This window comes from Sminthopsis crassicaudata, chromosome 5, assembly GCF_048593235.1.
Source record: "Sminthopsis crassicaudata isolate SCR6 chromosome 5, ASM4859323v1, whole genome shotgun sequence".
Classification (NCBI taxonomy): domain Eukaryota; kingdom Metazoa; phylum Chordata; class Mammalia; order Dasyuromorphia; family Dasyuridae; genus Sminthopsis; species Sminthopsis crassicaudata.
The window spans coordinates 311934122-311956919 of record NC_133621.1 but is presented as its reverse complement, the minus strand read 5'-3'; the positions used below and the strand labels follow the sequence as shown (position 1 = coordinate 311956919).

The 22798-nt window shown below is 32.7% G+C and overlaps 1 protein-coding gene across 2 annotated transcripts in view; it reads right to left on the bottom strand.

The window, feature by feature from the left end:
* Positions 1-22798, bottom strand: part of LOC141545110 (E3 ubiquitin-protein ligase Mdm2-like) — a 34609-nt gene that overhangs the window by 1398 nt on the left and 10413 nt on the right. For both annotated transcript variants that reach the window (XM_074272079.1, XM_074272080.1), the window contains 13 exons: positions 22191-22264; positions 21990-22068; positions 20846-20919; positions 20634-20721; positions 19537-19610; positions 19327-19414; positions 18169-18242; positions 17954-18041; positions 16756-16823; positions 16553-16637; positions 13464-13621; positions 4184-4330; positions 3628-3699 (listed from right to left, as the gene is read on the bottom strand). In XM_074272079.1, coding sequence (XP_074128180.1) covers positions 3628-3699; positions 4184-4330; positions 13464-13621; positions 16553-16637; positions 16756-16823; positions 17954-18041; positions 18169-18242; positions 19327-19414; positions 19537-19610; positions 20634-20721; positions 20846-20919; positions 21990-22068; positions 22191-22264 — 1169 coding nt within the window. The remainder of the gene's footprint in view (positions 1-3627; positions 3700-4183; positions 4331-13463; positions 13622-16552; positions 16638-16755; positions 16824-17953; positions 18042-18168; positions 18243-19326; positions 19415-19536; positions 19611-20633; positions 20722-20845; positions 20920-21989; positions 22069-22190; positions 22265-22798) is intronic.

The following is a 22798-nucleotide window of genomic DNA, read 5'->3' as shown; positions in this document are numbered from 1 at the left end:
TACAAATGGAAAACTAGGTTTGCAGGCCCAATTCAGAGAAGTCTACTTTATCTAGAATACACTTTAATTAATATCACTAGGTACCAAAGAATGTAAAAGTGGAAAAGGCTGAGAGGGTGGCTAGAATTATGTATAGAAATCATCTAATGGACAGCCTAGTTCCTTTGCACAGTGGAGGGAACCTTGAAGTAAAGCTTGTCTTTGACATCTTCTTCATGATCCCTGAGTGTTTTTCTCTCATCTCTTGGTAAATCTTCCTGATGTCCTAATGTGATCCATCTTGGCATTTGTTTCACTCACATGTGCCCTCCAATGTTCTTCATGTTCCCAAATTAACTATGCTATTTTCACTTGAAACAAAACTTTTAATCCAACTGTCAAGATGTGTTAGGAAGAAAGCCTGAATTAAAGCAATGTAATGACTGAGCCTGGGAAACCTCCTAGAGTAATCCCTGCATTTCTTTCTTGTTTTTCAAAGGCTTGCAAATTGAATGAATCCTTAGTTCTTTCAGGGACAAAGTGAAGTAGAAACATTCAGAAAGTGAATGTTTGGAAGAGAAAATATTTTAGGAAATAATTTAGAATTTTAGAATAGGTTCGGGGCTGCTAAACAGTTGCTTGTCCATAAGTTTATCACCTGCTTTGCTCAACGTATACTAGAGGAATAACGACAGTCAGCAATCTCTTCTCTTCCTGCTGAAAACTAGGCTTAACTTTAATGTTTCTTATACTTCAGAGATCTATGATTTCACCCATGTAGCATAATCTTGCTGTGTGGGCCAAGCCATGTGGTTTTCTCAGAGACTGTCCCCTAAAGTAAGGGAAGCCTTAGCCCTCTGCTTTCCTTTCTTAGAAATCACATGAGCTGGAAGAAATTTTTTTGGTAGTTATCTCATCTCTCCTTAGCCTATTATCCCCACATCCACTATATAAAAAGCTTTGCATCAGGGGGTTTCTTTGGGAGGGTTGGGTAGCACTTGATTATTTAAGGGAGCTCTCTGCTTCTGTAAGGCTGCCCTATTCATTCTGGACTTGCCACTTCTCCGAGATTCTAATAAAACCTCCTACCTTCACTTTGAGGAGTCTGCCAGTAGTCAGTTTTGGGTTAGAGTCTCCATACCCCACATACCGTGAAATGTAAATAATAAATGTACACATAAATATAACTCTTTCTTACCTCAAGGTTTAATGAGTTACTAGTAGTCACCCAAATTTATCGCTTCAGGTGACAAACTTCTCTAAATTTACTTAGCTTGGTCCTGAGAGAACACACATTGACAGCCCTTCACTTGGGCCTGGACTTCTCGCCTCGCTAAGAATCTGCTAGAGCCCGAGTCCCAGTGGAATAACTTTTGAGAAGTCAGGATCATTAGATAATGTTATAACAAGGCATTAGATTAAGACTTTAGTGAAGGCCTCTGCTTACAAGAAACAAGAATAGAAAAACAAAAAGTTTGGGTAAAAGACTAAGTATACTATACCTCACTTGATTCTCACAATAACTCTGCAAGGTAGGTGCTATTATTAGCACCCATTTTATACTGGGGAAAACTGAGTCAGGCAGAGAATATGTAACTTGCCCAGGGTCACACAGCTAGCAATTGTCCAAGGCTGGAAGTGAACTTGGATCCCCCTAACTCCAGGCCCAGCATTCTATTATTTACTGTACCACTTAGCCAGATCTACATAAGAGGAGCAGGAAATGGCCTGAACAAAAGCAATGAGATACAGGACAACAAGTAATCCAGTTTAGTTAGAGCACTGAGTCCACGAGAGAGAAAAATGTGAGACACAGGTAGAAAAGCCAAGTGGTCAATACATATATTCCTATTCAGCACTTTGTGCAGTGGCCAAGAAGAGACTGCTTAGTCATCTAATTTTAGTATATAAAAGTAGCAGAATGGTATTGCCCTTTAAGAAATAATAACTTTGAGAAGAACTTAGGAAGAACTGCATGACGTGACACAAAGATAAGTAGAACCATAATAAGACAACAGAAATTAAAAGAACAAGAAAAACCTGAATCTTCATTCACATTCAAGCAAAATTCTCTGACCAACAGAGTTCAGAGATTGGACCAGTGATGTCAAATACACATCTCAGGGATGCACCACACTCCCAAGTATTCCCTGGACTAGATTAAAAAGTAACTGGGAAATGTTACAAAATAAATAATGCAATAAAGCAGATAACATAAACTAAGTCAATATGTAGTCCATATAGATGCTGATGTACAGCTCAATGACCCATTTTTAGTTTGACATCAATGGACCATCAAAAACCAAAATTAATTACTTTAAAAAACATCATCTAAACAAAACTAAGCTCGCCTAGAGTCTATAATGCTTTCTTGCAATAGTAAAATGAAATCAAAAGTTATAAAATCATTTTCACTAAGTTCTTTTAAAATTATAAGAGTATAGAATATACAAGTTTCTGTTAGCAGGATGAGATAAAAATACTGATTATGTTCTTCCTAAATTATGTACTTCAAAATAGATTAAGGACTTCAAAATACAGGACATTATCTGAAGCTTTTCTAACAACTGGACCTCAATATATCAATATTAAAAAGAACTCTAGGAGATGATTATGAACCACTACATAGAATTCCCAATCCCTCTAATTTTGTCTGCCTGCATTTGGATTTCCTATTTCAAAGTCCGATTCTTTTTGGACAGCAAAACAACTGTTTGGTCATGTATACATATATTGTATTTAATTTATACTCTAACATATTTAACATGTATTGGTCAACTTGCCATCTGGGGGGGAGGGGAAAAATCAGAACAAAAGGTTTGGCAATTGTCAATGTTGTAAAATTATCCATGCATATATCTGGTAAATAAAAACTATTAAAATGTTAAAAAAAAGAAAAAAGAAGTCAGCTTAACTTTCAAATTTTTGTTTTCCAACATTACAATGAAATTAAAATAAATCCCTCCAAATCATACATTATGATTGTGTTTTTATCATTTCCAAATAGATCTGTGATCTCAATGATTTGGACATGCCTTTTAACAGGAATACACATCACAAATTCATTGAAGTCTCCTGAACTTGCTTGCCCACATCCTTCCCTAAGTTCCCCATGGAGGTCTACCTGCTTTAGAAGCTTCCTGGCACAAGGAATCTAACTGAATCTTGAGTCATCCTTCTCTGCAGCTTTGTCTCCCAAATAGTGATAGATCACTCAAGGAAGCACAGATATCTATATCATCTCTTCTCATATTTAGCATGAGAAAGTCCACTTTCCTACTAATTTATTCTTATAAGGGAAAACTAACTGGCAATATTAACCAAATAAGAAGTTAGAATCACATAGTTTAACGAACAAAATTTTTCTCCACGTGAGTTAATAAAGAGGCAATCTTCTAAGTACATAATATAAAAATGAACATTAAAGAAAAAATTTTAACTGTGCTCCAATAAACCAACAAATATATAGCAAGAAATGACAGCTTTGAGTCATTAATATGTATTGTAATGTTAAAAATTAAGCAAATTTTACAAATTTTTAACCTCTTAAAGAGTAGAAACATTTTTCTAATCCTAACCTAAATTCATACCTCATTTCCAATTATTTTTTGGGGGGGTAATCACAGAAAATGAAAAGTTTATGCTTACGGCTAACGGTATTTCAGGGTCTTCCTCGGATGAGTCGATGTCACTTTCCTCTACCTGATATATCTGGCATATCTAAAATAAAGCCCAAAAACTCCATTAATACCAATTCATTACTTCATTTTTATCCAGACCAAGTTTTTTAGATTTAATACAAGTTGTGTTCTGACTATGAACCAAACCTCAACCCTCAACCAAACAGAAAGGTGACATGGGAGCAGAGCAGGGAGTCTTAACCAGCTCTGCCACTTGGATCTGTGAGGGGAGGGGCAAGCAATTTCACCTTTTTAACCTTTACCTGTAAAATGGGCATGACAATGCTTGTGTTATCTACTTCTCAGTTACAAGGGAAACAGACTGTATGCTTTCAAATACAATCCACACGAGGTTTTCTTCTACTCATGAGGGTAACAGAGTTAAAAAGAAGAAATTTAAGGGATTTTAAATGCTCATTACATTCAAGTAGGAATTAGAAGTTCAATTTGCTGTACAAAAGCACTCAACATAGAAAACACAATCAATTCCTTAAGCAGGTAGATAAAAAAAAAAAAAAAACTACCTCATCATCTTCATCTGAGAGTTCTTGTCCTTCTTCATTGTGACTATAATCTTCTGAATCATTAGATTCAACTTCAAACTCAACACTGAATCGGTCTGAAACGGAATCTTCTGAATCTTCATTTAATATACCAGTATCAATAATATCCTAAACAAAAGAAAAGGAATTTTAACTCAAGCCAAAAAAATAAAAAAAGACGCAGAACTTCCTAATTTCTCTCCCTTTACTTTTTCAATCCTCTTCTCCCCCACTTTCAAATCTAATCAGTGTATCAGACTAATTCTTCCTTAAATATTTTCCTTGTACTAAATAGGTCTAAACCTATACTCTTTTATCCCAGCATTCTAGCATGTGAACATTCAAAACCCTTGAAAATCTCAAAATCCAACTCAATGGAGCCTTTGCCGACCTTCAAGCTTTAGCTTTAACCTTTCTTCTTGTTTCACCTTGCTCCCTCCCCATCGCATCCTGTACTTCTCCAGTCCTTGAGGACCAGCTCAAGTAGCATGTTGCTGGGAAGTTTTACCAGTCACACATTTGAAAATGATCTGGGTTCTGTAAATGATTGTGACTTGTCTGAATTATCCATTTGGCCTCAATAGTCTACTTCCTTATTCACTTTTCACAGGTATACCTTATTTTCCCAATACATATTTGAGGACAGTAACTGATCTCTACATTATCTTACCTCCCTCCCCCACAAAACCTGGCACAAGACTTGTGCACACTTGGTGTTCATGTTTTGAAGTCTACACTATGTATGATTAAACAGTTTAATAACTGAGATTTCAGGGTGAACCAGGAGAGGTAAAAAAGTGGTCCAATTTACAAAATTCTAGCACTGACCAGCAGAGAGTTTGCCCAGCCAATTCAAATAACTGGTCATGTTATTTTATTCTATTATTCATGTTAATCTAGATGGAGACTATTCATAAAAAAAAACCCTCCTGAAGTGCTCCATTTTGAGACAATTCCCTTTCCTAACTATTTCCAAACTTTCAGGAATCAGGAAAGACTAATGTTCATCAGCATTATGTGTCTTGTAAAGAGATGGAAAGATGGGTTTTTTTAGACTCTGAGCCCCAGATCTATTAAATTTGTTAAGCAAGACAAGTGTAACAAAGATCCTATGGCAGAAGGTCCCATAGTTTGATGTAAAGAACAATAGATTTAGGATTCCAAAAATTTGGATTTGAATCTTACTTCAGTCTTAACATTTGAATGACTTAACTACTTAGATTTCAGTCTCCTTATCTATAATATGAAGTCTACTAAAATATTTCTAAAGTGCCTTCGTACTTGTAACTTTTGTCAACTATGAAAAACACAAATAACATCTTACTAAAGAGATCAATGGAAATTGTAAGACAATTTAACCAAAACTTCCTATGGATTTTGAATCTTCACACAGAAAAATGCAAGGATCACAATTAAAGAAAATACTTTATGAAGTAATCAGCCCCTACCTGATACTCTATATGCCAGAAAAGGTAGAAGTAGAAGGGGTTTTCAACACATCACTTCTTTGGTACATCATCCAGATATGGTTGGAGAGACTCCAGAAGCTCCATTATAATTACCTGGACATATATCTAGTCTTTCTAGTAGAAGTCCACATTCTCCATTTGTAACATAAATTGCTTATGGCACCAATAATTACACATCCAGAGTCACCTCCAGTCCTCCTGATCTATAGTTGACCACTAGACCCAGAGGGCTCTGGAGGGGAAAGGACAGCAGCAGGTGACCTTCCCCAGCTCTCTTCCTCACTTAAATCCAATTCACTTGCAGGTCATGGCATCCCTTCCTTATGTCATGATCCTCTTTGAAAATGAAGGACAAACAATAACCACCAAGTTTGTATAGAGAGCTTCAGTCCCAAGTACAGTGGGTTAGGACAGCCACATTAATAGCCAAGAAAACTGATGCTGTATTTCTCTAGCATGGAGAATTCTGACCAATAGTCACCATCCCTCCTCCCTCAAATTGTACTCCTCTTTTCGCTATGCCCTTTTTAATCACTATGATTTGTCTGTTAAAATTCATTTCCAATTTTTCCCCCCTGAGGCTGGGGTTAAGTGACTTGCCCAGGGTCACACAGCTAGGAAGTGTTAAGTGTCTGAGACAAGATTTGAACTCCGATCCTCCTGAATTCAGGGCTGGTGCTCTATCCACTGCACCACCTACCTGCCCCCATTTCCAATTTTTCAATGACAAAAACGATTCCAGCTTGAATGCATGACAAAGAAAGAATATCACTATGTTCTAATCTGATCATTTATCTGGAGGGTAGAGATGAAGTTGGGCAGCATAATATTTACTATTATTTCCCTGAGTTTTCTAAGAAAAAGCTAAAATTAAGAAATCTTAAATCACAAAAGTGCTTCTCTAGAGACTATTCTGTGTATCTGTTTTTACAGGTGATTGCTTCTTAAGGAGAATAAACAGTCACCAAACTCAAACTAAAATGAGTTTGTTGTATATCTCCACAGCTAGTACCCACTTGTGCAGATAAGCATTAAATACAGACCTACCTTCCTAAGAATAATAATAAAAAAAAAAATCATTAACACATAAAAGGGTCAAATTGGAAAAGTAAATTACCGTATCTAATCATTGCCAGAATTATAAAGTAATTCTTAGATGTCAATATAAAACCAATTTTTTTTCCTATGCTGGCTGAAGTGTAGTATTTCAGTCACTACATATGTCAATCATACTGACAGGAAATCAAGAGTTTCCCAATGCCCCACATATTTTTTAAAAATATAGATAAATAGATAGTACTATTTTAGTAACAGAGAACCAGAAGGAAAGAACATTCTTTTGTCTTTTATATTCAAAGAGATTAAGCTAACAACAGTTGATTAAAGAACTCTGTGTACACCTTTTTCATCTCTTCAGAGCTTTGTAACTGAGCTTGCGAATATTATTTCTCAAATATTTTGCTGCAACTCAGTTTTTCTATTCATAAAGCATTTTAAGGAAAGCTTTGAAAAGACATGCATGAAATTTACTATCTGAAAACAGGTAAACATTTCCTGTTTCTAATTGAACTTTTATGACTTCTTTTGGCATAGCTGATCAGAAAGGGTAGAATCTCAATCTGGCAAGAAACATTTACACTTTATGTTTAATGCCTAAGAAACTGACTTCAAATAAGGGAAACATTAATGCATCCATTTTGACATTCTTGTAAATATGAAGAACATACTAAAACCATTACATCTAAACGCACGAGCAACTTATAGGTTCTACTTTAAAGGCAATGACTAAAAAAGCTGTCTGTGTGGGACTCAAGATATACTCAAAATCATTTCAAAAGACTGTCATCTAGTAGAACTCAAAATAAACATAAGCAAATAAACCACCATTAAGATAATTAGCTTATGTCTCAAAGTCTATTACAGAGAGTAGTAGAGAAATTCTATTAAAGAACTTGACAATGTTCTTGCTAAGCTAAATCATTATAAACTTTGAAATACAACTTTAAAACACAAGTGAAGACAGGATAGAGTGAAAATTATACAGGTAAATATGGCTTAGGATCAAGAAATCAAAAGCCAAACTCTAAGTGGACTGGTAAGAATCCTCATATAAATAAAATCATAAATATAGTCATTTGGAGGAGCTAAAAGGCACTAAATAGGGCAAGCAAGAAACAACATTAAAACGTTCAATCTGCCATTTTTCAACAGGAAACAAATCACATCCAATCAGTTGTAACCTCAGTTAACCATTTAGAAGAGATTGAAGTAAGCAACAAATAAAAAGGATAAAAGTACAGACACTACATATGACAACAGTAACTTCTACAAATCTCTTCACATACAAAACACATGAAATAGATTTAAGAAACTGGCTATCACCATTTCTAGGCCCAACCTCTCATCTTAACTTTGCCCTGTTCTTACTTCACTTTAATACAATTCCAATCTTAATATGCAATAATCACACTAAATAAACAACACTCTCTTTAAAATTTAAATTCTCTATCTCTCCCATTTGAGACAAGTATTCAAAAACTGCTTTCCTTTTCACTACTCCTTCTATTCTTTTTGCTATCGATTCTCCACTTTCTTCATCTTTTGATGCTTATAATCAGTTTCTCTTCTGCCCTCCTCCCTTCTCCCTCACACTAAAACTCAAAATGTTTACATATTACATGGCTTACTATCTTCCTATAGTGATTACATTGAGTTAAATGATAAAACACTTTGGTTTTCATACCTTGATGATGATCTGCCTTCTGAAAGCTGCCTTAAGACTGCCTCTCTCCTCCAAAAATTCTTGAAATTCCCGTGGACGCATAATTACCACCTTTTTGTCTTCAAAAAGATTGTATTAGAGATTTAGCACAAATGGAAAACTAAACTGGCTCAGGGATGAATTTTTTTTTTCCCCTGAGGCTGGGGTTAAGTCACTTGCCCAGGAAGTATTAAATGTCTGAGACCAGATTTGAACTCAGGTCCTCCTGAATTCAGGGCTGGTGCTCTATCCATTGCCCCACCTAGCTGCCCCCTCAGGGAAGAAATTTTAGTCTTGATTTTTAGGAGTAACAGGTTTCAGATGTTGTCCTTTTCTCTCTTGTTTTGGTAGAAAAATCTTATATCATTCAAATCAATGCTTTCTCCTATGAGATGCTTTTCTTAAGTTACTTGCAAAACCATCTTTTTCCTTGACAATACTAAAACCTTTTCCTTGTTCTGTCCTGTGGATTCAATTTTTCCAATTGTGCTATATCTTTATCCAGTTGTTAAACTTTTTGACCATGCTTCCCTTTCTCAGTTTCTTCAGTTTTGCCCCCCAGGGATATGATTCTATTTTTAAAATTTTACCTTTTCTTCAGATATTTCTAAGCTGTTGTTTCAGAAATCTCAGGAAAGGCATTTCCAAGTTCTCATCAGTTCCTTTTTCCTCCTGGTATTTTTTCTTAAATTCTTTCACTACTTCCACTCTTCCAATATCCACTGTGTTCTAGAGGTTTTGTTTTGCATTATATATACTTTTATCTGGTGTTTATGCTTCTATTTTTTTGACTATAGTAGAACCTTTTCTCTTGTTTGTTCAAACCTTGGATATTTTTTCCCTAAAATGTTTCTCTTGAAAAATTATAGTAGTTTGTTTCTCTCTCCTTTGGGGGCAATTTATTGACAAGATTTTTGGATCGTTTGGGATCTTTAAAAGGAAGGTTCTCCGTTGATCTTTTACTCTTCCATATTCACAGAAGTTCACTAATCCAATTTCCAATTTTACTTCTTGTAAAACAGTCATCACAACAAACAAGTGAAAGGAACAAAAAGCCCCAGAAATAGCCTTAACTAGCAAACACTACCTCATTGGCAAGCTGAGACATATGGCAGTCAAAAGCAACATCAATTGAATACAAGCTCAATTGTAAAACTACAGAAAAATGTTGGAAGGCTACAAGCAGTATTACCTCAAAAACAGTGAAAAGCGGTTAAGAAAACACTCACAAAGATGCTGTGAGATCCAGATCAAGCCAGCTCATTCTGATTGAACTTGCAAGTAAAAACAGATGGAAATCAAACGGAGATAAAATAGCAGAATTGTGAAAAAATTTATGATAGTACATCATTCCCATGGAAAAAATATGAAATCACCACATTCAGGTTTCATATACAATAAAATCATACTTAAACCAGAAGTTGGAAGCTATTGGAATTGGCCAATTAGATACATAAGAAATCTCTGCTGCTGGACACTATTTCTAAAGCCTTCAAGAATCAATTGCAGCAAGATAACCAAAAGAGGCAAAGATTCCTAAAGATTGGAAAAAGTTGTTGATCTTGCTTTACTCCACCCTCCAAAACAAAAGTGTGGGGGAGAGGAAGAAAAGGAAAAAATTGATTAGACAGCAGCAAATTACACCCCTTTAAATGCAAATAGCCTAGGTTCACATCAATAGTAACCTCAACAAAAAACAACATACTCCAAATCACTAGCAATAATAGAAATGCAAAGTTAAACAAGGGGGCAGTGTCATCTCATGCTCAGCAAATCATCACAACAAAAGATGACAACTCAACACTGGAAGACATATGGGAAGACAAACAGATGAATACACAGTTAATGGACCTATAAACTTGTCCAACCATTCTGCAAAACAATGTGGGCTCCCTAAGCCATTCATAATCTTTGACTTAGAGATCCCAATGCTGAGAGTATAGCTGGGGAGGTGAGGGAGAGGAAGACAAATAACTCTCAAATACAGAAAAACAATCACAGCAACACTTTAGGCAGTTACAAAAACCAGAAACAAAGGGAAGTGTTCATTACCTGGAGAAATAGTTAAACGAATTGTGGAATATGAACATAAAATATCCTTGTAGCATGAAAAACAATATGAAAAATTCAAGGAAAAAAACCACTAGACTAATATGAAGTAATGCAGAACATGAAGCAAGCAGAACCAGGAAAGCAATAGTTTATCGTTGTTCAGTCGTGTCCTATTCTCCATGACTCCATTGGGGTTTCTTTTTGGCAAAGACATTGGAATGGTTTGCCATTTTCTTCTCCAGCTCATTTTACAGATGAGGGAACTGAGGTATAGAGTTAAATAACCACATAATTAGCACATGTTCTGAGATCATTTTTAAACTCAGGAAGATGAGTATTCCTAGCTCCAGGCCCGGCACTCTATCCACTGTGGCAGGTAGCTGCTCAAAAAACAATATATACACATGATAAACAACGTAAATGGAAGGACACTTAAAAGTCAAACACTGAAAATCTAATGCCCAATATTGGTCTTTCCCCAGGAGAAAATAAATACACTCCTTTCTGACAACATAAGGAACTATGTGGTTAGAATGAAGTAGAATACAGTCAAACACAACTGCTGACAGTTGGTATACTGTTGGTTACTTTTCTTTGTTTCAAGCAAGGATTCACTGTATGTATGTTCTGGAGGGAAGATAAGATAAACTGAAATGGGGGCAATCCAAAACAAAGAATCAATAAGTTATTATTCATAACAATTCAGCTGTAACACTTTGATCTTAAGGCAAGGGATCTGGTTTATCTCTTTTCTACTGCAAATAGGTTCTTCCCTCAGTTACCAGCCCTTTTCTCCAAATAGCCTACCAAGTCCCTTTTCCTCCTGATACTGTTTTCACAATCCCTGATTATATTCTCATTTGCCTTTGATATCAAACCCAAATCTCTTTCTCAGTTCTGACCCAAGCAAAACACCCCCAACTCTTCCCATATTTATTCACCCCAATCCATAAATCTAGGAGAAAAAAGGCCTTTTTGCCAGACTCAGCCTATTCTAGTAATCTACAAGCCCTTCCTCTCTCTCATAAGGTCTGTCCCTCCAAGCAGGGGTGGAATTAGGGGATCCAAGTTTTAATGAGTGAATTTTGAGCCCAGTTCTAAAGAATCTGATGAAAGTAGACTAAGGTTTTAATGAAGCAATAGATACCCTAAATTACAATAGACTGAACAAGGCTCTGAAACCAATTAAAGATCAGAAAAATAATCCACAAGAATTACTTACTGTCAGTGAAGGGAGTAAAAATATCCAATGAGCAAGCAGCATGTTACAATGAAGACGACCCTAACCTTTTTGTATTGTGCCTTCCCACCCTAGCAGTCTAGCGAAACCCATGGACCCCCTTCCTCAGAAGAATACTTTAAAGTAATTGAAGAAAATGGAAAATTTTATTTATAAATTTGGTGAAAATAAAGCTGTAATTTTTTTCCTATTTTAAGTCTTATCATGGACAACTTAAAATCTATACATGGATACAGTCCATGGATATCAGGCTCAAGAACAAAGAGTAAATAGAGCTGGTTTCAGAACTCTGTGATCCAAGCAATTCTATAGACTTCAAGTTACAGAATAGTTGCTAATTTGCATGACTAGAGAGGATGCCTCCACATCTGAGATCAGTGAGATCACGTGTTAAGATTACCCAAAAAAAGTGTACTAGCACAAGGTGCTGATAATTGCATCATACAATGACAAGCATGTCAGATCATTTGAAGAGTAATAAAACCAGTTCTGGGTACTACATTGTTTGAAGGAATGATGAAAAGTTAATATTCAACCTGGAGTATGACTATGATGGGAGGAATACTCTAAATCACTACAGCTTTCATTAAAGGAAATAGGAATGTTTATCCTAGAAAAAAATAACCTTTACTAGAGGATACAGTAATATTTAAACATATGGAAGCACTGCCATGTGGAGGCAAGATCATACTTGCTTTGCCTGGCCCTCAATTGATAAAAATTTTAAAAATAAAAAAATTAAATTTTAGCTCAAACTAAGAAAAAAAATCTACTAAAAATGAGAGTATTCAATGCCCCACATTAAAAATTAATGGGTTTTCCATCAGATAAAATCTTCACTTAGGCTGAATGATCAATGATTAGACATCCTAGAATGAAAGAACTGGGAAGGAACTAATCAAGAGGATGCCCAAGTAACCTTTTAGCTCTCAATCTATAGTTCCCTGTTTAAAAGACATTGTTTCAAGGATACACCGTACAACCAGCTACATAGTGAAATAGCTAAGTACACAATTGAAACAATACAGTTAACTTCAAAGATACAAGACATTGGTCTCCAGCTAGATGGATAAATTGGAAACCAAAGTCATGATTTAATTTTCCATCAACATCTCCCACAGTACTGAATACACAGTGGGTACTAAATAAAATGTCATACATTTACATGGAAATCAAGGAAATACTCACACTGTCTTGTCATACATAATGTCACATCAGTATTTCCCTCCATCCAGGTGAATCTTTTTCTCATTTTAAAAGCTACCACATTAGATGTAATAGGTGGGTAGATGGTGACTATAACTAACAATGACTTAGTTGCTGGTAGCTGAAACAAAGGCATTGCCTTAAATTTTAACTAAAGATTTACAACTGGACAAATTCTAGTAGTTGAAACGAGCTACAGCTCTCAGACCCCTAAGAACTATACATATCTAAGGTAAATGGGGGGTGGCAGGGAGGGATCTGCCTTTGCTTGTTAAACTTTTCAAATCATTAGAATGAAATTGCTTTAAGTTCCTAAAACCCATCTAAGTTTGATTCTTGTAAATATCTTCATCAAGTTTAATATTAATCACCACCCCCCAATAACAGGATGTTTTTATATACTTGTTTTCCTTAAATAGAAAAACTTATTTCAATTTTAAAAGCTCATACCTATCTTTGAAAGTTCTTTCAAACCACCTTTACCTACATTTTACTGAACAAGATATCTAAACTATTTTAATAAACAATGATTACCGGACTTGAAGGGATTTCTGTAGTGTCACCGCTAATGCTTGGTTCACAGCATATCTCTCTTAAGACACATAGTGCACAGCTTTCATCAAATGTAAGGGACATACTATCTGACTTATGCCGTTTTCTGTCTCTTTCATCAGACAAATCACCCGAATTTTCTTTGTAAGAAAATAAGAAAATTTTTTGTTAATTTATACAATCATTATCTTAAAAAATGCTTCATTTACATTTATATTGAAATTTTTTTCATTAAAAAGAATTAAAGGCATAATAAACTAAAATGTGACACAAATGTTCGAAAAGAAAAAAAAACAGCTCTACTGAAACTTCTCAATTTTTTAAAAAGTCATCTAACATACCATTTATAGAACTATATCTCCATAAGTAATAATTTGTAAAATTCATTCAGACATTTTCTTTCTTAAAATCTTTTAAAATCTGGTTTTGAAAATAAAAAGCTTTAATTTTGAAAAGTCCTTTGTATGTTACATCCAACACAGGTACTGAAATCTATCTTATCTATGGGAAAATAGCAGAGGAAAGCAATACAAGGAGGGAAGGTGACAGAAGAGGCCATATTAAGTGAGGAAGTACACAGAAGCAAAACACTTTTGAGGAAGAACAGGGTGAAAAGAGAATAGAATACACAAGGATAAATACAATTAGCAATAGTAATTGTAAAAACAATTTTGAAGCAAATTTCTCGGATGAATTTCTCATTACTCAAATGATTGGAAACTGGATCAAATAAATAATAAATAGCCATTCTCCAATTGACCAATGATGAAAAGATATGATCTATGCCCAAAGGACTATAATATCATGCATCTCCTTTGACCTATGTATGAAAATTTTTTTTCTCAAGGCAAAGAATTGGAAATTGAAGAGATACCTACCAATTGGAGAATGGCTAAATAAATTATGGTATGTGATTATAACGGAAAATGGTGAACAGAATGCTCTTATTAAAAAAAAAAAACAAAAAACAAAAAACCCGGAAAGTCCTCCATGAACTCAAGCAAAGTGAAATGCACTGTGCACAAAATAATAGCAATGTTGAGAAATGATCAGGTGTGAATGACTCTGCTATTCTCAATAATACAAAGATTCAAGACTGAAATGATGATGAAAAATGCTATCCCTATCCAGAAAAAGAACTGATTATGTCATAATATAGACTGAAGCATTATTTTTTTAAACTTCATTTTTCTTGAAAGTTTTTTATTATCTTCTTTTTTGAGGGGAAAGGGAGGCAAGAAATCTTTTTTCTTTTACAACTTATTTTTGTGGAAACGGTTTACATAATTTCACATGTGCCTCTCCTCAATGGGAGGAGGGTGAAGAGGAAGGGAGAGAAAATGGAACTCAAAAGTTTTTAAAACAAATGAAAAAAATTGTTTTACAGGTAACCGGAGAATAAAAATTGAATACTTTTTTAATTAAAAAATTAAATCCTCTATCTTGACAAATGTGGTATTCTAGAATGATTTTCTTATCAGTGGTTATATGTCAAAAAAAAAAAAAAAAGAAAAGAATAAAAGTTTATTGCAAAATTGGTTTTAGTCATTCAATTTTTAGACAATCTTATTTCTCTGGCAGGATAGATCAAATTAAGTTTTTTTTTTTTTGTTTGTTTGTCCTTGCTGAGGTTAACTGGGGTTAAGTGATTTGCCCAGGTCACACACCTGGGAGGTGTTAAGTATTTGAGGTCACATTAGAACTCAGGTCCTCCTGACTTCAGGGCTGGTGCTCTATTTACTGCCCCACCTAGCTACTCCAAGAGCTACTTTAAAAAAAAAAAAAAAGATTTCATTTCTACTACTTAAAAAAGGGGGAAAAAAAGAAAAACAAGATAGTTGCCAATGGCTGCAATGGCTCATGTGCATAAGATAACCCACTGAAATGTAAAAATGTTAAATCTGTTTATTTTTTACAAAAAAAATTAAGCTTTATTAACAATTAATAAAGCTTAATACCAATATTTTCACTTAAGTTGGGTCACATATCCTGACTAAAAATCTGAGATGTTCTAAGGGAATAGTGGGAGAGACTCCACACAAAAGGACTGAGACTGGTACCCTCATTCCTTTATTTGCTTTCAGAATATTATAACATATTGTAGCCAGGTAAGTGGATTTACAATATTGTCTGGGTTTATCTAGATTAACCCTCACAAAATAGACTAATAGCTTAAAAAAAAGATTCCCAGAAAGAAACTATGGATTGAAGATAGTAATAATGCATGGGCACAAATGAACAAATTGGAAGAGCTGTCATTTTTCTTACTTCTAGCAGTAGTTCTTGATCAATCATATTAGAAGATAAAAATAACCATACAATGAAGTAATTAAATCAGGCAGAAAATCAAACAAAATAATTTGAAGGTACTAAAATTCTTTGAAATATACATTTCTACCCATTATTACTAATGATGTTAATGATTTACCTTCAATTATCAAGATTTCAAAGATAACACAGTATATTCAATTTATTTCAACAAAAATATTACTGTTTTATGTAACATTTAAAAAAATTTTATTGTTTGTTATCATAGTTTAACTTCTATTTTTGTGTTCTTATAATGTATACCATTAATACAATAATTAAGGTAAGCAATTTATATGTCAATGTATCATATTGAGTGTGTGTGCTTAATTTTTTGTATTACTAAGAAGTTAACAGTATACTATGAATATATATAATTTTACACATTTCTAAATTTCTAACCAAAAATATCTTCAATTTTCATTTTCTCAAATAAAGTTACCTAGCAGTGGTTAAAAAACAAAACAAAACAAAAAAACAAACAAAAAAACCCCACAAAGCTATTTTAAAACATTCTGCAGTAAAATTAAAATGCATTAATAGGAAAGAAACTGGACAGAATTTAAATAATTAGCCAGTGTTCAATAAATAAGCATACATCATATATAAAGATATGAAAAGAACTCAAAAGATCCATTAGCCTACCAAACAAAAACTCCTTTCAGCATTGATTATTAAATCAATTACCATCAATGTAAACCTTAATTTCAAGGTAGGAATGAAGTAAAATTTTAAAATTCAGTTAAATATTAATTACTAAATACCTGTTTCATTATGTGTTCTTCTGGATGAGGTAGTTGTAGCATTCAAATTTGGTGGTTTCTCTTCTTGAAATTCTTGCATAAATTCCTAAGTATTCAACACAAAAGTACTAAATACTGAGCTTAAGAATACAATTCAGATACAAGTCATACACTTTGCAATGTAAAAGAATTACTGTAGTAGAATATTAAAGTTTAAAGATCACCTCTTGGTCACTTCCAATTTCAAGGCGACGCCTGGTTCCATTTGTAGATGTGTTTGGGCTAGCCAATTCTAAAGAAAAAAAATATAACCAAGGTGTTTCAAAAAGATAATTTAAACAACAACAGCAAGACAGAGCCTCTAATGCAGTTGAAATCCTTGTTAAATATGCTCTTACTAGGTGACACAAAAATATTACCACAAAAACAAAAATTGTAAATGGCATTTTCCCCCTGAAAATATAAAAATTAAAACCTTTTATTTCTGCCTAAATTTAAGAGGCTAAATGACCATGGGACAATTATTTAGTGTCTTTAAACCTGTTTCTTCCTCTACTGAATGTGGTATATAATTGGACCCTACACCTCACCCATGTTGAAAGGTTAATTGATATAATCCATGACCCATTTTAAGTGTCACTCATCATTACTAACACATAGAGTAAAACAGCCCACTATATTAGCATAATTTTACATATTTTGGTTTTAGGGGGAAAAAAAGACCATTTAGGACACAGTAATTTGAAGATACTAAAATTCTTTAAAGTATGCATTTTCACCCATTATTATTAATGATATTAAGGTTTTCAAAGATAATGAAGTATAATATTAAACCGCTTTTACCAAAAAATTACAATTTTATGTACCATTAAAGACAATTTAGTTATTGCTTTTTATCTGTCATACTTTAACTTCCAGTTTTGTGATCTTATATGTATAACATATTAGTACAATAGTTCATGTCAGCCATTTATACATCAATGCATTATATTGAGGGTGTGTGCTTAATTTTTTGATTTACTAGGAAGTATACAGTGTAGTATGAATATATGTAATTTTACACATTTCTAAATAATTTTATCTTTTAACATTTCTATACAAAGAGATCTTCCATTTTCATTTTCTTAAATGAAGTTACCTCTATCAGTGGTTTAAAAAAAAACCCAACAACTATTTTAAACCATACTGCAATAAAATGAATATGCATTAATAGAAAAGAAATTGGAAAAAATAAAGAATTAATAAGTGTTTAATAAATAAGCATATATCATATAGAGAAGATGACAAGAACTCAAAAGAGTCATCACCTTAACAAAAAATCCTTTCAGCATTATTAAATCAACTACCATCAATGTAAATTTAATTTCAAGGTAGAAATGAAGTAAAAATTTAAAATTAAGTTAAATATTAATTACTAAATACCTGTTTCACTATCTGTTCTTCTGGGTGAGGAAGTTGGTGTAGCATTCAAATTTGGTGGTTTCTCTTCTTGCAATTCTTGCATAGATTCCTAAGTACTCAACACAAAGGTACTAAATGAATACTGAGTTTAAGAATACAGTTCAGATACGATACAAGTCATATACTTTCCAGTATAAAAGAATTACTGCAGTAGAATATTAAAGTTTAAAGATCACCTCTTGATCACTATCACTTTCAATTTGAAGCCAACGCCTGGTTCCATTTGTATATGTATTGGGGCTAGCAAATTCTAAAGAAAAAAAATATATATAACTAAAGTGTTTCGAAAAGATAATTTAAACAAAACAGTAAGACAGAACCACTAATGCAGTTGAAATCCTTGTCAAACATGCTCCTAATAGTTGCAACAAAAATATTTCTTTAAAATGGCATTTTCCCCCTTAAAATGGCAAAATTAAAAATTTATACTTCTGGCTAAGTGTGGGAGGCTGCATGACCGGGGACAATTATTTAGTGTCTTTAAACCCGTTTCTTCCTCAAATGAATGGGGTATACAATTACTCTACACCTCACTAATGTTGAAAGGTTAATTGATATTATCCATGACCCATTTTAAGTTCACTCATTATCATTATTAAAAAAGAAAGATCATACAGCCCACTATATTACCATAATTTGACATTTTTGTTTTAGGAAAAAAAGAACGTTTAGGACATAATAATTTGAAGTTACTAAAATTCTTTAAAGAATGAATTTTCACCCATTATTATTGATGTTAAGGTTTTCAAAGACAATGAAGCAATACCTTTTACCAAAAAATTACTGTTTTATGTACCATTAAAAAATGTAACTTTTCTTTTTATCTGTCATAGTTTAACTTCTATTTTTGTGTTCTCATAATTTATAACATATGTACAGTAGTTCATGTATGCAATTTATACATCAATCTATTATTGAGGGGATGTGCTTAATTTTTTGTTTTACTAAGAAGCAAATAATGTAGTATGAATATATGTAATTTTACACATTTCTAAATAATTTTATCCTTTAACTTTTCTATCCAAAGAGATCTTCAATTTTATTTTCTCAAATGAAGTTACCTATCGGTGGTTTAAAAAAAACTTTTAAAACATATTGCAGTAACATTAAGATTCATTAATATGAAAGAAATTGGAAAATAAATAGTGTTCAATAAATAAGCATACATCGTACAGAGAGATGAAAAGAAAGATCTCAAACGATGCATCAGCCTTACAAACAAAAAATCCTTTCAGCATTGATTATTAAATCAACTACCATCAATGTAAATCTTAATTTCAAGATAGGAATGAAGTAAAATTTTAAAATTAAGATAAATGTTAATTACTATATACCTGTCTCACTATGTATTCTTCTGGGTGAGGTAGTTGGTGTAGCATTCAAATTTGGTAGTTTCTCTTCTTGAAATTCTTGCACAGATTCCTAAGTATTCAACATAAAAGTACTAAATGAATACTAAACTTAAGAATGCAATTCAGATAAAAGTCATACACTTTCCAGTGTAAAAGAATTACTGCAGTAGAATATTAAAGTTTAAAGATCACCTCTTGATCACTATCACTTTCAATTTGAAGCCAACGACTGGTTCCATTTATAGATGTGTTTGGGCTAGCCAATTCTAAAGGAAAAAAATATATAACTAAGGTGTTTTGAAAAGATAATTTAAACATAAACAGCAAGACAGAACTTCTTATGCAGCTGAAATCCTTGTCAAATATGCTCCTATAGGTGGCACAAAAATATTTCTTTAAAATGGCTAAGTTTGGGAGGCTGTATGACCATGGGACAGTTATTGAGTGTCTTTAAACCGGTTTCTTCCTTTACTGAATGGAGTGTATAATTGGACTCTACCTCACCAAGGTTGAAAAGTTAATTGATATTATTCATAATTCATTTTAAGTATCAGTCATTATCATTACTAACACAGAGTAAAATAGCCCACTATATTAGCATATTTGAAATATTTTGTTTTAGAAAAAAAAAGGAACATTTAGGACATGATAATTTGAAGTTAACTAAAATTCTTTAAAGCATGCATTTTTACCCATTATTATTGATGTTAAGGTTTTTCAAAGATAATGAAGCAAAATATTCAATAGCTTTTACCAAAAAATTACTATTACACGTACCATTAAAAAATTTAACTATTGCTCATCTGTCATACTTTAACTTCTATTTTTGTGTTCTTATAATTTATAACATATTAGTACACTAGTTCATGTAAGCAATTTATATATCAATGCATTATATTGAGGGTGTGTGCTTAATTTTGTTTTACTAAGAAGTAAACAGTGTAGTATGAATGTATGTAATTTTACACATTTCTAAATAATTTTATCCTTTAATGTTTCTATCCAGAATTCTTCAATTTTATTTTCTCAAATCAAGTTATCTATGAGTGCTTAAAAGAAACTAGTTTAAACATGCTGCATTAATAGGAAATTGGAAAAAAATTAAATGATTAGTCAGTATTCAATAAATAAGTATATATGATATAAAGAGAAGATGAAAAGAAAGATCTCAAATTATCCATCAGTTTACAAAAAATCCTTTCAGCATTGATTATTAAATCAACTACCATCAATGTAAATTTAATTTCAAGGTAGAAATGAAGTAAAATTTTAAAATTAAGTTAAAATACCTGTTTCACTGTATGTTCTTCTGGGTGAAGCAGTTGGTATAGCATTTAAATTTGGTGGTTTCTCTTCTTGCAATTTTTTCATAGATTCCTAAGTATCCAACAAAAAAGTACTAAATGAATACTAAACTTAAGAATACAATTCAGATACAAGTCATACACTTTCCAGTGTAAAAGAATTACTACAATAGAATATATTAAAGTTTAAATATCACCTCTTGATCACTATCACTTTCAATTTGAAGCCAACGACTGGTTCCATTTATAGATGTGTTTGGGCTAGCCAATTCTAAAGGAAAAAAATATATAACTAAGTTGTTTTGAAAAGATAATTTAAACATAAACAGCAAGACAGAACCTCTTATGCAGCTGAAATCCTTGTCAAATATGCTCCTAATAGGTGGCACAAAAATACTTCTTTTAAAATGGAATTTTCCCCCTTTAAAATGTCAAAATTAAAAATTTATACTTCTGGCTAACTAATCATGGGACAGTTAGTGTCTTTAAACCTCTACTAAACAGGGTATATAATTGTACCCTACACCTCACCAATGTTGAATGGTTAATTGATTATTATCCATGATTCATTTTAACACATAGAGATCAAACAGACCACTATATAAGCATAATTTTACATATTTTTGTTCTAGGGGGAAAAAAAGAACATTTAGGACATAATAATTTGAAGCTACTAAAATTCTCTAAAATATGCATTTCTACTTATTATTACTAATGATGTTAATTATTTACCTTAAATTATCAAGATTTTCAAAGATAATACAGTACATCCAATCACTTTCAACAAAAATATTACCATTTTATGTAACATTTTAAAAATGTTAACTATTGTTTGGTAACTATCTAACAACTTCTATTTTTTGTTTTTATAATGTGTAACATATTAGTATAATAGTTCAGGTAAGCAATTTATGTCAGTGTATCATATTGAGGGTGTGTGCTTAATTTTTGTTTTACTAAGACATAAACAGTGTAATACGGATATGTGTAATTTTACACATTTCTAAATAATTTTATCCATTAATGTTTCTATACAAAGAGATCTTCCGTTTTCATTTTCTCAAATAAAATTATCTATCAGTGGTTAAAAAAAACAAAACTATTTTAAAACATATTGCAATAAAATTAAAATGCATTAACAGGAAAGAAATTGAAAAAAAAAATTTAAATAAGCATGTCATAGAGAGAAGATAACAAGAACTCAAAAGATCAATCAGCCTAACAAACAAAAACTCCTTTCAGCATTGATTATTAAATCATCTACCATCAATGTAAATCTTAATTTTAAGGTAGGAATGAAGTAAAATTTTTAAATTAAGTTAAATATTAATTACTATATACCTGTTTCACTATGTGTTCTTCCTGGTGAGGTAGCATTCAAATTTGATGGTTTCTCTTCTTGCAATTCTTGCACAAATTCCTAAGTGCTCAACAGAAAGGTACTAAATAAATACTAGGCTTAAAAATACAATTCAGATACAAGTCATACACTTTCCAGTATAAAAGAATTATTGAAGTAGAATATTAAAGTTTAAAGATCACCTCTTGATCACTATCACTTTCAATTTGAAGCCAACGACTGGTTCCATTTGTAGATATGTTTGGGCTAGCAAATTCTAAAGAAAAAAAATATATATTGTTCTGTAAGAAATGACCAGCAGGATGAATACAGAGAGGCTTAGAGAGACTTACATGGACTGATGCCAAGTGAAATGAGCACCAGGAGATCATTATACACTTCAACAACAATACTGTATGAGGATGTATTCTGATGGAAGTGGATATCTTCAATAAAGAGAAGATCTAATTCAGTTCCAATTGATCAATGATGGACAGAATCAGCTACATCCAGAGAAGGAACACTGGGAAATGAATGTAAACTGCATTTCTGCTTTTCTTCCCAAGTTATTTTTACCTTCTGAATCCAATTCTTCCTGTGCAACAGGAAATTCAGTTCTGCACACATATATTGTATCTAGAATACACTATAACATATTTAGCATGTATAAGACTGCCTGCCATCTAGGGGAAGGGGTGGAAGGAAGGAAAGGAAAATTCAGAACAAAAGTGAATGCAAGGGACAATGGTGTAAAAAATTACCAGGCATATGTACTGTTAAAAAAAAGTTATAATTATAAAATAAATTTTTT